Consider the following 20374-nt stretch of genomic DNA (forward strand, 5'->3'; position numbering starts at 1 on the left):
GTAGTTATGTTATAAGTTTAAAGATTTGAATCTTTTGAAGTTTATAAGTAATTAAGTTATACTTATAACTTGTAAGTTAAATAACTTAAGTTTGTAATTTTTAAAAAATTAAATAAACAAAAAAGAAATCCTAATAAAAGTAAATAATGACAAAAATATTATTTTTTATTTTAATTAAAAATGATTTACCGGTACCGGACCGGACCGGAACGGAACCGGAATGAACCGGGATGAACCGGTACCAAATCATGGTACCATTCCGTTCCGTGTACCGGTTCAATGTATTCCATCCCGTCCCGAATACTACCGGACCGGAACAGACCGGAATGGTACCGGTACAACCCGTTCCGGTGCCTTGCCTTAGTTAAGCCTGAGTGTGGAGGTGTTACTATGTTAGATTGGGTTAAAATCCTTCATTAGTCTAAAATTGAATTAATGATTTGCTTATACGAATTTAAAACAACCTCATTAGGTCCCACTGCCATATTTTTATGCGTTTCATTTGTCTATTAGATAATTCCTACCAAAATAATAATTACTATGACGAAACCCATCAATCATTCCATGATTGTGATTGTGAATATGACAAAAGACACACCACACTAAATAATGCGGTGCAATGAATGAAACTGTTTTTCTCTTTAACTAGATATTTCGAATTTAAGTTTGGACATGATTTCTTTTAAAGAATATTTTTATGATAAAGAATACTTACTCCGAGTGACTCCTATACGGCATGAATTCAAAGGAGTGAACTTCAATGTGAGTGTCGGACATAAAACAACAAATCAAAATGACAAAAGACAGATATTTTTAGTAGTTGGATGTATAAAAAATACTCTATCTTGTATGGCAAGAAGGCGGGCGATTAAATTGGGTTAATAAAAATGTCAACTTTCACTAATTAGTAGAAATCTTGGATCAAATCTCTTACTATTATTACTATAATTTCAGAATTTATTTAGAGATCTGTGCATTTGGGTATTCCTTACTTTATATTCTGCTATCTGGGTCATTCTCATCTTGCCCCCATAGTACTTGTCTCCTTGTTTCTTGAAAATCCCACAAAAATTTGGGATTTTTGTTGTTTCTGTGTTTTTTCACTGTATTGTTTTGCCCCATGTGATAAATGTTCAATATCTTGGGCTAACTGTACATAATTCTTGAAAAAAAAATCCAATCTTTGTGTTTGATTTGTTTTCAGTGTGTACAGATTCATGGATAATTCTCTGAGTTATGTGATTTTCTTGTCATTTTTGTTTGTGGGTAGTTGTTATTCTTTCCATAATGTAGAACAAGAAAATGATAGAATTACTTATTTGCCTGGGCAACCAGAAAATGTACAATTCAGTCAGTATTCAGGTTATGTAACTGTAAATCAGCAAGCTGGAAGGGCATTATTTTACTGGTTGATTGAATCGCCATCGAATCGTAATCCTGAGAAAAGGCCACTTGTTTTGTGGCTTAATGGAGGGCCAGGATGTTCTTCTGTAGCTTATGGAGCTGCTGAAGAAATCGGCCCGTTTCATATTAATGCTGATGGGAAGACACTTTACTTGAATCCTTACTCATGGAACAACTGTATGTGTGCTTGTTTTTAGAATGATTTTTTGTTTTGAATATGTTTACTTTTTGTTTGTGTTAATCGAATTATTGTTGTCGGTTGGCAGTGGCGAATTTGCTTTTTCTTGAATCACCAGCTGGAGTTGGTTTTTCTTATACAAATACTTCCTCAGATTTGTATGATGCTGGTGATCAAAGAACAGGTAAGGATGATTGAGTAATTGAATGTTAGTCATTATGTTGTGTGCTTTCGATGTGAGAATCTTGAAGATTCATAGTAGGCATTTGAACGTAAAACCTGGTATTTGAAAAGAAGTAGTATTTGGAAAAAAGTTGAAAAAGGATATTTGGAAATTGAGTTGTGCTTGGATATGCATTTAACTTGAAAAAAAGTTGAAAAAAGGGTATTTGGAAATCGAGTTGTGTTTGGATATGCATTTAGCTTGAAAAAAAGTTGAAAAAGGATATTTGGAAATCGAGTTGTGTTTGTATATGCATTTAACTTGAAAAAAAGTTGAAAAAGGGTATTTGGAAATCAAGTTGTATTTGGATATGCATTTAACTTGAAAAAAAGTTGAAGAAGTATATTTGGAAATCGAGTTGTGTTTGTATATGCATTTAACTTGAGAAAAAGTTGAATAAAGATATTTGGAAATCGAGTTGTGTTCGGATATGCATTTAACTTGAAAAAAAGTTGAAATTTTGTGAGTGGATTTTTTTTAAAAATTGGTCAAAACCACTTTTTCAAACTTGAACCTCATGTCATTTTTTTTTCAAGAAGTCAATCCAATGTACAAAACGCTGTATGAATTTTTTTTAACGGAGATGATTACGTTGTTTAAGATGAAATGCTGAACCTTGGCCTTCCAATTTGTAGCTGAAGATACCTACCAGTTTCTTATCAAGTGGTTTGAAAGGTTTCCTCAGTACAAGCATAGAGAATTTTACATCGCGGGAGAAAGTTATGCAGGTATTTTGTATCGCATTGATTAATAGGATCCATCTTTGTTAATATCATGAGATATTAATTCCATTTTTCTTCCACGTGTTTAGGGCATTATGTTCCGCAGCTATCTCAACTTGTCTACCAGAGGAATAAGGGAATCAAGAACCCAATTATTAATTTCAAGGGCTTTATGGTAGTAGCAGTTTTTTGAGTGTTTATAATGCAATATTACGTCAATATTAAGTTATGGTCTTTTTAGGTTGGAAATGCTGTTACTGATGATTACCATGACTATGTCGGCACGTTCGAGTACTGGTGGACTCATGGCTTGATTTCGGATTCTACGTACAAGCTTCTACAGACAACATGTGACACGGGATCTTCTGAACATCCTTCTGCTGATTGTACTAAAGCTCTTCTTATTGCAGAACATGAGCAGGGAAATATTGACCCATATAGCATATATACTCGTCCTTGTGCCAGTACTAATGCACTTCACCGCAAGCTAAGGGGTCATTATGTGAGTCTTTACTTTTTATGCTCTCTTCTCACTCCACTTATAGATGGCAAATGTAGGTAATTGTAGAATGTTCAGCGAAAGTCGTTAAAGAGTGATGAGATGAACTACTTGTGATAATTGCACACTTTCAAAACTTTAGTTTGCTAAAATGACCAGACAAACATTAACTGCATGCTTAAAAAAAATTCACAAAAACAGATAAGTTCCTGCAATGTGAAAGATTTGGAGTTTTAGACAATATGTTGAAATTGTGCATACTTAGAATTGATATCTCAATCTGAAGTAGAACTGTCTTTCTGGTACCTGACATGCAAGTTGTTAGCTTTACCAAAATCTTACATCCATCAAAGATTCAAAAACATAACTACCCTTTTCTTTTTCACCTTGTGGAAAATTTTGAAATTCTTAATCCTTTGTCAAAATGAATGCATCTAGCAAAGAAATGTCCCCTTTCTCAGTGGATCAATGTTTTATGATGGTATCCTTCAACAATTAAGTTATACCAGGAAGATTGCATTTTCAATGGTTCAGAGGCGCTGAATGTTTATTATCTAGGTGCTTGTATTTTCATTTGAAATACTTGTTTGGTCATGTTCATGTATGAGAGAGCAAGAGAGAGAGAGAGAGCCCCAAACATTAAAGTATCTTTCTCATGTAGTGAGTAATAACGATTCCTTTTTAGTGAGACACTGCTAGTAAATGGAAACTATAACTTTAGCAGGTATGTTATCTTTTATTTTTCTTCAAACGGTCTATCTGTGATTTTAGGACTTTTTCTTTGATAGCTTCATTTAGCTTAGTAAACTCTCTCGGAGGAGTGCCTCTTCAATGTAGTTTTTCGATTGAGAGTATTTGAAGTATCATCAATTTCCCTTAAATCTCCTTTCTAACTAGTAATCCTCCCATCTTATTTTGCTAAAGTGTGTCAGATTTCTATTTGTTAAGAATGTTTCCACACTTATTTCCTTATGAGACTACACTAGGTATATTGTTGTTTGTTGTTGTTTCCAAACCTATTTAAGTGTGATTTTTTTTTATCATTCTGAACTTCACCGTTTAGTATTGTACATCTAATGTTGATATATATGTCCTTATGGTAGTCCGGAAGTCCTCAATTTAATACGTGGGCGTTCAAGTTTTTAAACTTCTCTTGCTGTTTCAAAAATGTAGCCATGGATGTCCAGAGCATATGATCCATGTACCGAGAGGTACTCTGATGTTTATTTTAATCTCCCAGAGGTACAAAAGGCATTCCATGCTAATGTAACTAAGATTGCCTATCCTTGGAAAACATGCAGGTCTGTTGAAAAAACTATTGAAGTTTCAAGTTTCCTATCTTCAAACTTGTTGATAACTTTTAATAAGATTGTTTTTGGTTTCCAGTGATATTGTCGGAGACTACTGGGACGATTCTCCTTTGTCAATGCTTCCCATCTACCAAGAGCTAATAGCTGCCGGTCTCAGGATATGGGTGTTCAGGTAAACTAAGTCTGTCCTCCTTTTGACATCTTCTTTTGCCCCTCTATTATCATTGTGTTATTGGACCCCAGTTTCAAGTTTCGGTACCCTCTTTCCAAAATTATTTAACTATCTGCAGTCGGAAGTGACATGAATACTATACCATAAATTGGTGGTATAGTAGCCTATTCATTTATTCTTTCTCTCCCTCTCTTATCGGTGATTTATTATTCTTGGACACTAAAAATAGTATTACTATGTAAAGTCAAGTGTCAAGATCTCCCTGTTGCATCTCCAACAAGCACTTGAATCAAGCAAAGAATGGCGTTTGATTCTGAAAATGAATCTTTCCTATGGTTCAATTTTTTTTAAAATTCACTGATTACCATTATCTCATAGAAGAGATATTTACGCATGTACTTATCATCAAAGTAGTTGAAATTTAAGTTCATAGGCAGCTAGTGAAAAGCTTATACTAAATGATCCTTGTAGTTTCTTATTCTTCGATTTCTATTACTATCTGTTATTTCTTGTACTTAACTACGATTATTTTGGTGCAGTAGTGTTACTAACTGTTGTTTTTTTACTATTTGCTGGTTATTGTACATCCATTACTTCTTTTTCTGGACTGTTTTGCACTATTATACATCCATTACTGCAATTATACTCTCTTTTTCTGAAGTGTCTACGAATTATAATTGAATACAGTACTTTTTCTATCTTTACTCATTATATATAGCTGATTTTTGTTGGCAACATTCATTTGGCTTTTCAAATGAAGAATATCAAGTATGAAAGGCGAGCTGGAAACGTCTCATATTGTATCTTTACTTCCAACTAAGTCATAGGATGAACTGATATGTTTGTGTCATCTTGAATCATCACGGTTTATGCAGAAATGACTCGTTAGCACAGACAACTTTGATAATGTTTACCTTTTTCAGCTCATCTTAATCAGAATCTGATTTTCCGATCATCTAACATCCTTTGCAGTGGCGATACTGATTCAGTTGTTCCTTTAACCGCAACTCGATATTCTATAGATGCATTGAAGCTTCCAACTATCACAAACTGGTACCCTTGGTATGACAATAAAAAGGTTAGTCATAAATGGACAATGCAAACTGTTTTCTTCTTGGCAACCTTTGCATCTTTTCCTCTCCAGTATCGAAAAATTCACTCTTTCATTTGTATCTTGTCGTTATTCTATGAATAGGTTGGAGGATGGAGCCAAATATACAAAGGGTTAACCCTTGTAACTATAACAGGAGCAGGGCATGAAGTGCCTCTTCATCGCCCTCGTCAAGCTTTCATTTTATTCAGATCATTTTTGGAGAACAAGCCCATGCCAAGCTAAACAAAGTCAATCTGTAGAGAATCTTCGATTGATCGTGTTATCAAAGGACCAGGGATAACGATATAATCCCTCATTTCTTTCCCCTCGACTGGTATCTCTGTAAAGGCCGCGGGGCAGACTCAAGATTGTTACACCTCAATAATGCTATACAATGGCTACATTAGAATTTCCATTCATAAATTAGTTTGAATTCATTGTATAGATAAAAGCATTCCATGTAAATGGAGTTTCCAGTTGAAGACATTCTTATTATAGAGAAATCCTACTAGTATGTAGCTCTATTTTTGGAGACAAATTTGACTCATTGCAACTTTAGCTTTTTCCAAAGATCATACTGTAGACAAAACTATGTACTATTCTTGATGAGTATTGTACCTAAGTCCTATAGAAATATGCATGATATTGTTATTGTGTTCTATTTTACTTATCACTTTTACAATTATAGTAAATTAATTGAATCATATCTATTTTGATTGAGATGATTTTGAAAGTCAAATGTTATTATTTAATTATAGTATAAAATAGAATAACCAAAGAGTTAATAGTAAGACTCACTTCATCATTATTTGTTCTGATTTCTAAAATAGTTGTTTCAAAATTATTTGTCATTCTCTCATTTTATCCCTAGGTATTGATTTTTCTCGAAGACTACAAACATCTCAATACCGACGTAAATATTTTATGAAGAGAGATTATATCTTACAAATACTTGAATAACCATAAAATAGTCAAAACTTTTCCTAATCAATATTTTCTTAAGAGACCTATAACACAAATACCACAAATAATTTGAGATGGAAAAAATATTATTTTTATAAAAGAGTAAAATTTATTTTTAGGAGGAAAATGGAATCTATTGCGAAGAATCCAGGATGAAGACAGATTTTTTCTAGGATTAGTTTTTGATTATAGAGAATCCAAACAGCCTCTTATACTCTAAGCTACAAGAAACTCTCAACTTGAAGTGCAAATTAATTGTATGCATTTTTGCTCAGCTCAGAGGAGAAGAAATTTGTAGTTGCTAGCCATCATTTTGAATGCTGAGTAATTGAAGGTACCAAGAAAATGAATGTTGTAGTAGCATCTCTTGTGGAACCATTACAAGTACCATACAACTACTACTCCTGTAGAAAATCCCAAATCAAGAAAAACCCAAAATGTGTTATGGTTGCTTCATCTAGTAGTGGTGTTGGTTCTCTTGTAATTGAAACCAATCAAGATCAGCAGCAGATTTCCACTTCTACAGAAACCCCAACAACAACCCTATCGTCAGTTGCTGCTCGCCGACTCATATTGCTTCGACATGCGAAGAGTTCTTGGGAGAATCGCTCAATTCGGGGTAATCATCTTTAGATGCTAAAATCTTTAAAAAAAAAAGTGCTTGATTAGGAATATGCATGAACCCCTTTTTCTGTTTCCCTGTTTAATTCAGTAGTTTTAAGGATTAATCAATTACTTGAGCTATATCCATGAACCCCCTTTTCTGTTTCCCTGTTTAGATTCAGTAGTTTTAAGGATTAATCCATTACTTGAGCTATATCCATGAACCCCTTTTGTTTTCCCTGTTCAATTTTGTAGTTTTAAGGATTAATCCATTACTTGAGCTATATCCATGAACCCCTTTTCTTTTCCCTGTTTAATTCTGTACTTTTAATGACTAAGCACCTAAAAGATTCAACCACAGCTACCAACTCAGTGTAATCTTACACTAGTGGTGTTTGAGGAGGGTAGAGTATACACAAACATTATCCCTATCTTCGGAAGTTGTAGAGAGACTGTTTCCAATAGACCCTTGAATGATGGCCTAAAAGATTCAAGTGTATGCAATTAGGAGCTCCAATTTCTGTTCTGTTTGGAAGCTAAATGATAATACTGTACTACAAGGTGTTAAGTTTGTGCGATACTGACTTTTCATTACTGAATTTGGGTTCTTTTGTTGAACATGGTGTCAAATGTTCTTTTAAGTTTTTGTATGGATTGAAAAAAGAATTTTGCTTTTTTCTTTTGGTTTTGGTGAAATTTGGGCAAGCTAGTAGTATTTGTTCTCATCAGTGGCTAGTTCGGAGTATTTGAGCTGATGGCCTATCGGAAACAACTTCCGTAACTTCTTAAGGTAGGGGTAAGGTCAGCGTACACTCTACCCTCGGAGACCCCACTTGTGGTATTGCATTATGTTTATTGTTGTTGTTGTAGTGACTAGTTCGGAGGAAATCATAATTGAAAAGGAGCACCCTCTGATTCAGGCACATACAGTTGTCTGGGTGCATTTGAAGTTTTACCATAAAGCAAAGGGCTTTAGTCAGTTTCCCTAGAATTAGTCTTACAATTATAAAGTTAAAAGAATGTTTTACAATAAAGTAATGACTTTTACCTCTAAATGGTTTTCATTTTCTGCGGGTTCGACATTATTTCTCTTTTGTTCAGTAATGGACTTGCCTCTCAAAAATGCACCTGTGTTGAAGTCACTCCTTATGCCTTCATCTTCCAGGTGCAGTCGAATGAAGAACTGAATATAATCTTGTTGACTGAAGTCTGTAGAACCAAATTATATTCTTGTTTCATTTTGAAAATATTAGTAGCACTTCCCTGGTGCAGAAACAGGAGAACACCCGAAGTTGGTTCTTATGTTTGTTTTCTCTTGTAATCTATGTAGTGTAGAGTAGTACAGTAATTTCTTTTGCTTCATAGAAGTGGTTAAATTAGGATTGAAGTGTAGAGACACAGGAAGGAGGACTCTTTGGATTCTGTTTTTTAAAACTGTGAGTTGTAATGGGTGAAACATAGCTCAATTTTGATGCTCCAACGACTTGCATTCCATACCTCATGCAAATGTTCCTCTTGTAATAGAAACAATTACAGAAAAAGTTTACTGTGTTGCTCTATAAACATAAAAGTAGCTATATTCATAGGTTTAATATAATACTTCATCATTATGTTCTTGAGCAGATCATGATCGCCCTTTAAGTAGATCTGGACAACTTGATGCTATCAAGGTCTCGCAAAACCTTCTAAAACTGGGCTGGATTCCACAACTTATTTTATCAAGGTTAGTGGTTCTTTAAGAATACCTACTTACCTTGAAGGGAGTCTGCTATGAGATCTTTAAGCTGCCTATCAATTAAGTTGATATTAACAAACTAAGTGATCATTTCGTTTTCCTTATTGCATAGTGATGCACTGCGAACGCGGGAAACACTGAAAATAATGCAGGAGCAAGTTCAAGCCTTTTTGGAAGCTGAAGTACATTTTATTTCAAGCTTCTATTCTGTGGCAGCAATGGATGGGCAGACAACTGAGCACCTACGACAAGCAATATGTAAATACTCGAGGGATGAGATCTTAACAGTCATGTGAGTTCTCCTTCTGCTTGTGATTCTTTGGTGGTGGTATTTTAGATAATGGAAGAGCATTAAAACATTGCATACAAATCTATTATGGGTGCTTCAAAAGATAAGAAATTTGCAGGACTGGAAGAATGGAATACTCAAATGTTTCTTGGATTATTGTACAAACAAATAAATCTCACCCACAACTGCAAATGTAAACCAGAGAGGCAGCAAGTTAGTTTTGAAATCATATTATAATAGGCTAATAGAGAGGAAGGACATGAATTTTCTTCATTCCTCGATATGAGTGGTTAGGTATGTATTCGGGTGCGTTCTAGTGGTTAATGTGGTGGAGGGAGAACTATGAGGTCTTAGGTTCAAATCCTAGCGGAGGCGAAAACCACTAGATGATGTTTTCCCATCTGCCGAAGTCTTGGTTGGTTGAGGTTCAGTTACTCGATTCCTGTCCTAGTGAAAGGAAGTAGGTAGCAGGTACCCAGTGAAATGGTCGAGATATGCGCAAGTTGGCCATGATACCACCACCATTTTGAAAAAGTGCTTAGGGTACAGAGAAAGGTGTCATTTTTTTAGTATGATGTGGGAGCCATTCTTCATTGCAGAAAACATGAGGAGAAAACTATACTATTTGTTGGTTTTGATGTGCAGGAAGACATTTGAAATGTCAGTCACTTGTTACGATATATAAATTATGGTATACAGTATGGAATATTTTGGGAGTTGAATTGGATGAGTCACAGAAATGACTTGCATGGATATTCAGCTGGGAGATGTGTAGGAGAGTATAGGAAATAGCTCCCTAATCACTTTCGTGGATCATAGGGAATGAGAGAAACGTAAAAGCATTCGAAAGAGTTAAAGAAAACCCCTTTCTACAATTGTTTCTTTTTGTACACTTTTGGAGTATAAAAGATATTTCTGTCGGTAGTGATGACCAGACGGTCTTTGTAGGTAATAATGTTTTTGTGAAATACTTTGCTTTTTGCATACAGTTAGTGTAAAGGGTTGTCCCATTACTTGAAGTATTAACCTCATACAATTATTGGATTTGTACAACCTTCTATTTTATCTCCGGTTTGAGAAATGACAGTTCATTATGTCAATTGACAGTTATTGGGTAAAGTGCTTCATAGTAAAATACTAAAATTTAATCCTCTATTCAGGTGTATGGGACACAATAGAGGATGGGAGGAGGCAGCCTCAGTGTTGTCAGGTGTTACTGTAGAACTAAAGACTTGTAATGCTGCTTTGCTTGAAGCCACTGGGAAGTCGTGGGAAGAGGTATTGTATCTGTAACTGCTGGTTCCATTTTCCCGTTCTCACTTTGGCAAATTCAATTGCATTAAAGTAGCATATGGTTGGTTGGTATACCGAGTTCCACTGTGAAGTGAAATGCTATTGACCCCCAAAATAGGGCCTGTTATTACTTTATCGTATCGTTTTACAGCCCTGCTTTCTTCTTGCCGTCATTTAAGAACGAAATTTGTTATCTGTTCCTCCTAGCTTTTGCCATCCCAAGTTAATTCTCTGCTGTCTTAGCCAGAACTCCTAACTAGCTACTTTCCTATTATAAGCAGTCATTAAAACCTCGTTCCTGTCAAGTGTCAACCAAATCTGATCTATGGTAGTTATCTGTAGTTTGGTAGCTAGGAATTTCATCGACTCCATTGTTATTAGAGTGTAGAAATATTCCCTTTATCTTATCAGAAAATGACAGTCTGCTTTAAAGACTTTAACTATCTGTTGGTAGGTTAGTTCACGAAAATTATCGAATACCTCGCAAGCAAATGAGTATCAACTCAAACAAACAACTACTCTTCAGTATCAAACAAGTTGGGATCAGCTATATGAATCCTCACTGATTATGTTTCTCCTATTAAAATTCATATCAGCCCAATATTATACAAAATAAAAATAATAAGTACTAGAAGTTCTCTATATTTTCTATCAACAGAAAAATCTCTACCAAGGCTAAAAGACTCCATAGAAATAATATTACCTAAAGTAACATACTAACATGACTAAAACATACCATTGTGCCCTATCTATCGCTAAGTCTACATGAATTTCAAAAGATCATAGGCCTTTTGCGACAATTTCCTTCCATGTTAGGTCTACCTTGTTCCACACCTTTACTCACCATGGTATCTCACCTACGGACCGGTGCATTGGGAGGTCGATATCTGGATATGACCAAACCATCTCAAGCAACCTTCTCGCATTTTATCCTCACTGTGTGTTGCTTGTACTTTATGGTGAATAATGAATATTGACATTTTTAATCTTGTCTAATATGGTATAACCACACATCTATTTTAGTATCACATCTCTGAGACTCTTATCATGTGGATGTGTTGGATTTTAGTGGCACAAGGCCCAACATTCACTCCTAAGAGTATATATCACAAATTGAGGGTGAACTAAAAATAGGTTCGACTGTTTGGCTTGTGACCGAAATTTAGGAGGGCAGTGCTGGTTGATTTCTGAGTAATTTTTTCCAAATCAACGAAAGTCAGTTGATTTCATACTATATTTTCTTCCTTTGCTTCTATAAAGAGTCATGAATCCATGACTGTGTTTTCAGACAGTTGGAATATGTAATTATTTACTTTCCCATCTTTCACTTTTTCCTTTTTATCTCCTTAACTGGTTCTTTGCACCCTAAAATATTGTGAAGTCTAATCATCATTTGCATTAAATGTTATGTATTGGAATTAGGTTATTACCATATCCGAATGGAAAGGCAGACATTTCTGAAGAGAATATGGCTCTTTATAGATACTTCTAATTGTGGATACCGTTTCTTGAAAAGTGAAATCCAAAAACAGGAAAAGAACAACTTAAAGATGAATATTTGTCTGTGAGGAACCATAAATGAATCTGAAGATGCAAAGATGATTGTGTGTGCTTTATGGGACTTTATAGCTTGATAAGTGGCAAAATGAAGTTTCTGAAATCTTTTGTCTTCTCTAACTTAAGTGCTCTCCTCAGGCATTTTCTCTGGCTGGACCTGGAGGGTGGAAGCTTCAAGGGCTTGTGAAGCCAGACACTGCTGTTTAGACATGTCAGCTTAAGGAGTATATAATCAGCCATTTGAGGGACCAACAGCCCAGAAAAGGCCGGATTGAAGCAGAGCAAATTACAAATTTTTGGTTGATTGTTGCAAAGCTTATTCAGGTATCTTACTACCACCCCACCGCGCAGGCCTTGCATGCTCAAGGGATAACATTAATATTTCATAAGCATCACTTGGTGCTCCACTTACGATCGGGCTGGTCATTCTGATGTATTTATTTTGTACAAAAAAGTTTATTTTCGCTCAAATCTAGACGCCTATGGCAACTATCTCAATTGTAGAACAACTTGTTGGGTAATTCAAGCCAGATGGACAGCTTGTTTTGCTAAATTTACACCCATGTAATGTAACCACTATGTAGAGGAACAATATTTTTGTAAATTTGATTTTGCACAAAAGTATATTAAACTAAGACCTTTCACCTTTGTGTCACTTGCACATTTTTTTTTGGTTGAATTCATAAATTTTAAGCCATTGATATGGGAGAGGATGTTAAGCAAATGATTTTGACAGTGTGACATTCCTTTCTAAAACATGGTCAGCGAGGCTTTATCTTATCGACCTCACCTTGTTTGGGACTGAAGCATTTGTAGTTATAAAGTTTGCATGTGGGTTGTGTGTTGTTGTATACACGAAACGGTGAGCATGATTTAGAGTTGGCAACGGTAGTAGTTGCTTATAGATATGACATTATTATTTGTATACCTTACATGCGAGATATATACATGGGCCGTGGCATAAGAGTCTATAGTACATCTTCAATCTCAAACAAAGATTGTATCATTCTCTATCATCTAGATAAAGCAAATGCGGTGGCTCTACAAAGTTTATAGTACATCTTCAAAGTCTTTCTCTACAAGCTTTTTTTGGAGATAAATATATCACAAGGAGATTCAATTATCCGTTATTCGAGAATATATAATACTTGAACCTTCGAATAAATAAAAAAGAGAGAATGAAAGTAGTGACGACCTTAGTTGACAAATAACTTTTAGAAAGTGATTCACATGAGAAGAATATCACATTACTATTTAAAATTGGATAATTAAATAACTTGACTTTGGTAATTGTAGAAAAATGTAAGCTACAGTTTTAAGAGAAATTACAATTGTTAATTAAGGAAAAAAAAATAGGGGAAAACATATAAATTTATCCTTGTATCATTAGAAATTAGTCTGTTTTGATCCATTCATACTCTTAGAGCCTCTTGACTTAAAAGTTGGTCAAATCTATTTTTAAGACATTTTTAGCTTTAGAAAGTGTTTGACAAAGTTAAAAATAACTTAAAATAAGTTTTAAAAAATTAAAAATCAAACGTAGGAGTCCCCTACTTTTTTAAAAAAAAAAACTTTAAAAGTCATTTAAATTTGACTTTTTATTTTTTTGATTTAAAAGCTACTTTTTAAGCCAATCCAAATGGGCTCTTAATCAATAAATTGAAAATAAAAAATTATTTAAGTTTATCTAATATTAAATCAAATATATATTATGTATTTATCCCATATATTCCATTTTTAGTTTAATGAACTAAATGTATTTAATAATAATAAAAGCACATTCACTCCAAGTACCATATTTTTTCAAGAAGAAAGTTCCAAATTTATCTCTTTTACTTTTCACTAGGACTTAAAATTATCAGATCATTCTTAGATTCTGTTATCAGTCAAAAGCAAAAATAGAGAAATATTTTCCTAGTAAATAGGATAATATTAAACCAAAAGCCTAATAATAATCAAAACCATTCAATTTTGGATAATACAGTCAAACAAGAAGATTAATGGGTAAATTAGAAGGAAGTTAACACAATCAAAACTTATAGGGAAAATAACAGTTCTGATCCCTGAATTATTATCTTATTTTAATTTTGATTCTTGTGTTATTCGACTAAGCACATTAAACCTTCAATTAATTAAAATATGTCAATTCGGTCTTTGATCAAATGTTAAATAAATTACATAATTAGTATATTAAATTTTTAAAAGAAAGACCCCGAATTAATTTTGAGAAGCACAAACCCCCCAAAAAAAAACCTATCAATTCATGTCACACTTCACTCAACTCCTTTCAGGAAACAAAGTTCTTTAATTTGAAGCTCCGTACTCTTGTGAAAACGGACTAGCTTCATTATTTTTAAATAGACTGAATCTTGTTGTTAATATTTAACCTAAATATAAATATTTTTACAGTTAGATAATATAAAGTTATAGGAAGAACAAAAGACATTAGAAAAATAGGCTAAGAATAAGGTTTCATCAAGTCAGATCAATGCTCAAAAGGAGATAAAAGGATTGGAGTAGGACGGCTCAAAATCAAATCGAAATTGATAATCTCAACCGATAATTTGATTATTGAGTTAATGCTTCGGGTTAGTGGCTTAACGGTTCAGATTTCGATTTACTACAAACTTCTTATTAGCTTATTGGATCGGGTCTCGATTTGACCATGTTTCTAATCGGGTCCCCCAATAACCCGATTGAAAGTTTAATTAATTACATTTATATCACTTAATATGTAGTAATGGTTTGTCTACCTCCTTTCTACTTTAAAGAAATGGGGAAAGTCCACCAGTGACTACTGGCTACTACATATTGTTTATTAAAAGACTAGTCTTGTCATGCCCCAAACTCAAGGGGAGCAACTGGCTCCTAATGTCAGTACTCAGACCCGAGCCGATCCTGCTGAACCATTTGCTACTAGCGCATGACAGCCACACGCAATCAAGAAAACAAACAAGTATATCTCGGCTTAAAACTAAGCCCTCGACCGACAAAACCCCTGTCAACAGATCTATAAACGAAACAGCTACTCCCAAGAGTTCATATAAAGAAATATAAAACTAGCACAGAAGTCCTGATTGGGCCGTCGAGGACATCATGATCTCTATACCAATACTGAAAACATGTATATATCAAGACAATACATCAAACAGCTCACAAGCTTCAGCAAACCAACAAACTAGGACAGCATGGCCATAACGTAGCTACATACCCCACACACTAGTCTGTAAGCCTCTAAGAGTAGTAAAGATTGGCGGGATAGGGCCCCAGCCTACCCATAAAAATATATACAACAAAAGCAAACAAACCTCCAAACTCTGGCAGCTCGAGAGAAAAGGGGCTAGCTAATCGGATAAAAGTCAATCCTGTTGTTGAGGAGGTCTACTGGATCGTCTGTCGGGACATGCATGTATGAATGCAGCGCCCCCAGGCAATGGGGTGTCAGTACGAAATAATGTACAGAGTATGAAAGGCAATAGACTATGAGCAGGTATCCTAATATACTGGAATAATTCGATAAATAGATTATGGATAAGATAAGTGTACAAACCTGCTCCTAAAACTTAACTTATCAAAAATAATAAAACAACAACCTAACCAAGCTCCCATAATCTCGGCAGGTACAAACAACACACAAGACCACCTACTTAGGCCCCCATAAGCTCGAAAGGTGCCAATCAGTCTATATACCCTTATTGGTAGTCCTCTAGCCCCGTAGGCAGTCACATAGCCCGCTTAGGCATTAATATAGCCCCGTATGCAGCACATAGCTCTCTTAGGCATCAACATAGCTTATAGACAACTCATAGCCCTTTTAGGCAACAACATGGCCTTGTAGGAAGCACATAGCCTTCTTAGGCGTCAATATAGCCATGTAGGCAACTCATAGCCCTTGTAGGCATCAATATAGCGCCGTAGGCAATTCATAGACCTCTTAGGCATCCATATAGCCCCATAGGCAGAACATAGCCCTTCTAGGCATAGATCACATCCCTGCAGCTAACCACAATAGCCCCAAAAGCAACAATAACAATCCAATCACTAAAAGCGAGCAATTTAATTATAAGCAACCTATACAAATAACCTCTAAGTCGTGTCCAACATAGGGACGCTACTAACTGAATAAGAATTCCAAGAAGCCAACAATCAACAATAATGGGTATAAGTATAACAATGATAATAACCCAATTACATTGCTCCTAAGCTTTAATGAAACATGTCGTAAGTAGGGAATAGCCTTAACATACCTTTTTTGCTGAATTCACGTGGCTTAACGACTTTACTAACAACCCCCTCGATACTACAACAAGACAGGACCATAATCAACACAAAGAATAGAGGATACCACGATAATCCAATAAAAGATATGTATTTCCATTGCAAATTGTTATTTGCGACTTATCAAAGCTAGAGTCGATGGAAGAAGGGTCTTACCTTGATTTTAAGTTCGTAATACACCTCAAAACTTTAAAATATGCCCAAACCCCTGCTGTCCACACATCAAAGTACGGTACGCTAGGAAATCGATAAAACAAATTATACCATGTTGACGAGCTCAACGCGTATAACAATTTTTGTCAAGGACTTAAGTCACTAAACTCTGTAGCTTTGCTGATCCTAGAAGTGGGTTTTGTGAGTTTTCTGGTTATTCACTAAGAAAAATGAAGAAAAGTCGAAGAAGATGATACATATAAAGTTCCACCGACCTAGGGGACCCACCTCACCTGCATGCTTGCTTGTACAGTCTTGCGAAAATGCGAATATCTCTCCATTATGAAGTCGTATGAATGAACGGGTTGATGCGTTGAAAACTAGACTCGTAAAACTTCGATTTCATAGGTCGTGGGCACCATAACTCTTTATAGATTGGGAGAAAATCTCCGAGACATTTGACTCAAAGTTTAGACAAATCTTTAAAAAGGAATTTACGGTAACTTTCGCCAACTTTTATTTTGCCACTTACCTAACTTCAAAACTTGAGATACAACCCTTGAACACTTAAAATATCACATAACACATCATTCTTAATTTATTACCCACCCTCCTGGTCTTTCCACGAAGATACGAGTCAATTTAGACGTTTCGAAAAGTCGAGGTATTACAAGTCCATTAGTAATTGTCAATGAAATTTGTGTAACAGAACCAATAATGATCACGATAAATCGATATCTAAATGGTTTAGCATACTACAAATCGCTAACTGATAAGTAGAATCGATAAATTTCAAAAGCGAATCGAACCGATCGATACGCTAATGGCCCTACCCAATCTAATTATTTTTGGGGAAACTACATAAATGGGCTATAAAATCCAAAATAAGTTCATACCCAAACTCAAAGTAATTCCTGAAATACTTATCCACTCATAAATAATTACAATTCATACACCCCGTTCAGTAAGACTGATAATTTTTATTTAACTGATATTAAATTAGTATCATATATTGTATTTGTATCATTAAAGCTGATAATTTTGTTTAACTTGATACTAAATCAGTATATATATATAATATTGGTATCATTAATTCTTGTTCAGAAATTACAGATTAGTCAATGATAGTATAAAAGTGTATATATATTTTATGGTATCATTAAAGTTTGTTATTTAGAAATTACTCATTAGTTAATGATATTATAACAATATATATAGTATGTATATACTGATATATCAATTAAGTGAAATAATCATCCTTAATGATACCAATACAATATATGATATTGATTTAGTATCAGATAAGCGAAATTATTAGCCTTAATGATACCAATACAATATACGGAATAGGGTCAAAATTGCCCCCGTACTATATGAAATAGACCATTTATACCCTTCATTACATTTTGGGATAAAAAATGCCCCTGCTGTTATCCTAAGAGACCACAAATACCCTCAAGAGTTAACACCCCAAATTTTTGCTGACGTGGCAAGCCACGTGGGACTAATCCTTCCACCTAAGCATTGCCAACTAGGATTCACTACAAAAGAACTAGACCTTTAGCGGCAACAACAGTCGCCACAAAAGCCCAGAAAATCGTCACTAAAAGTTTTTAACATTAAATTCTAATTTTGTGTTTTTTTCTTCATTGTTTTTTAAAAACCAAATATGATATCGATTAAGTAGGAGTTTGAAGACACTATATGTTTTATTTTTATGTCATATGTAAATGTATAAAATGTACAATGATGCATTATATATATATATATAGTAGGAGATTTGAATCGAGAAGTAATTTTGATTATTTTTCATAATAATATTGGATGTTTTTAATATGGATATTGCAAGTTATTTATTTTAGAAAATTAGGTCGCAATCGAAAATTAATGATCATATTTTTTTGTTGAAAAAATAGGTTTTACTAGCGAATGGTTGTTGGAGCCTTAGTCGCCACTAAAAATCACTCATAACCTTTAGTGGCAATATTTTGGGATTTTGTGGCAACTTTGTCGCCACTAAAAGTCAAGTTTTTTTGTAGTGAATCTTAGTTGGCAATGCTTAGGTGGAGGGATTAGTCCCATGTGGCTTGCCACGTCACTAAAAAATTGAGGTGTTAACTCTTGAGGGTATTTGTGGTCTCCTGGATAACTGCGGGGGTATTTTTGATCCGAAAATGTAATGGAGGGTATAAGTGGTCTATTTCGCATAGTTCAGGGGCAATTTTGACCATTTTCCGTACAATATATGATACTTAGTCTTAGTTAAGCGAAATTAGTTGGGGGTATATAATGTAATTATTTAGTGGGGGTATGAATGTAAATGAGTATATGTTTGTAATTATTTTACTTTTATGGGGTATTTGCTTAGTCTCCTCTATGTTTTTTTTTACTTTTTTCTTTTTAAAGTATACTTTTTACTTTTTTAAAATATTATATTTTTAAACACAAATTATGTTAAATATTTGACATCCATCAATTTAAAGGATCAAAATAACACATTTTGATTAATTAAGGGTTTAATGAGCTTATCCAAATAACACGAGGATCGAAATTGGAATAAGACAATAACATAGGGATCAAAGCCCTATTTCCCCAAACTTAATAGGATAGTAATAAACATCTCTCCCCTCTTAATTAAAGTATTCAAATTTAAACACCCAAAAATAAAGTAATCGTGTTAAAGAGTATTTTATGCTAATTTATATTTGAATTTCAGAATGGAAAACAAATATCGAGTGCAAAGATAGAAGATAAAAAGTAGTTCATTGTACTTTGTTCTTATTGTATACCTTATAAAAAGAAGACTCAGCCACAAAAGTTTATTTTACACAATCTTATTCTGCATTTCTAATAAAAACTATTTCTACATCTCGAACTCAAAAAAAATGTGTAGTACACTAAGTTCCAGCTATGTGCAGAACCTGAAGAAGGATCAGACAGAACTACAAGAATTATCTCGCATTTAAAAAAAAAAACTATATTCATATCTCGAACTCAAATAAACTCTGCGATATACTAAATTCCAACTACATATATGTTGGGATATACTATTAACCATGTAATTGTGTTATAGTATTTTTTATTTAATCCCTTGTAAAGATTTTTTATGTTATTTATTTAATATAATAAATTTTTGTTTAAATAGATCATTATGTATATATGTGTGTCCATTGCTTATATAGTAGACAATTTTGTGTATGGAGTATTTTAACTCATACACGGAAGATTAAAATTGTTGGTGCATATAAGTTATAAATTTATGTTCACGATCAAAGATGAAGTAGGACGAACATCTTGATGATCGTAGCACAAGATTAAATATAATTTGATCTTAATTATGAGAATGGTTAAATTCAACTTCTTGTGCTAGTACATTTTGTATGTATTGAACGGACCAATTAGAGACATTTGTTTATGTTCTGAATATTTATAAATAAATTCTCTAGTCCACTACATGTACTTATACTCTCAATCTTGATATAATTATTATGATCTATGTAATTTATTTTATTGTTTTAATCTATTAAAAGGTGAGACTTTTTGATGAGTCAATAAATTCCTAATAGATTAGATAATGACAAATTACATTAGTGAAATAATAATTAGTTGATAGAACCGTGTCTCGGACCCGAGTTGAAGACACCCCTTTATGGTTACTTATAAGTTTTCACGTGAAAACCCTGCAGGTGGATTTTAGATCCGTCACGTGAAATAAGTTAAGTAAATATAATAAAGGATTAATTTAGTCAATGAATTAAATTTTCAGATAATTTTGATTTAATTGATTGGTGTCGGTAATTCTAACACGGGGGGTTAAATAAGATGTAGTGGTAGATTTCGAAATTAAATCGAGGAGTGCAATTACAGAATTTTAGTGGAATACTTTGTAATTTATTGCGATA

The 20374-nt window shown here is 34.0% G+C and overlaps 2 protein-coding genes across 2 annotated transcripts; both read left to right on the top strand.

Moving 5' to 3' along the window:
* Window positions 1-615: 615 nt before the first annotated feature.
* On the top strand, window positions 616-6096 carry LOC125854868 (serine carboxypeptidase-like 27). The gene is made up of 9 exons (XM_049534454.1): window positions 616-1581; window positions 1671-1766; window positions 2441-2533; window positions 2617-2702; window positions 2769-3029; window positions 4200-4327; window positions 4413-4508; window positions 5481-5586; window positions 5704-6096. The coding sequence occupies exons 1-9, from the start codon at window positions 1218-1220 to the stop codon at window positions 5842-5844; spliced, it is 1371 nt and encodes a 456-aa protein (XP_049390411.1). The 5' UTR covers window positions 616-1217; the 3' UTR covers window positions 5845-6096.
* Window positions 6097-6702: 606 nt separating this feature from the next.
* Window positions 6703-12676, top strand: LOC125856499 (uncharacterized protein At3g52155, chloroplastic). The gene is made up of 5 exons (XM_049536059.1): window positions 6703-7183; window positions 8791-8890; window positions 9015-9194; window positions 10352-10469; window positions 12180-12676. Exons 1-5 carry the CDS (start codon window positions 6910-6912, stop codon window positions 12246-12248), a joined length of 741 nt encoding a protein of 246 aa, XP_049392016.1. The 5' UTR covers window positions 6703-6909; the 3' UTR covers window positions 12249-12676.
* The last annotated feature ends 7698 nt before the right edge of the window (window positions 12677-20374 follow it).

Source organism: Solanum stenotomum, chromosome 2 (assembly GCF_019186545.1).
Source record: "Solanum stenotomum isolate F172 chromosome 2, ASM1918654v1, whole genome shotgun sequence".
In the NCBI taxonomy this organism is placed as follows: domain Eukaryota; kingdom Viridiplantae; phylum Streptophyta; class Magnoliopsida; order Solanales; family Solanaceae; genus Solanum; species Solanum stenotomum.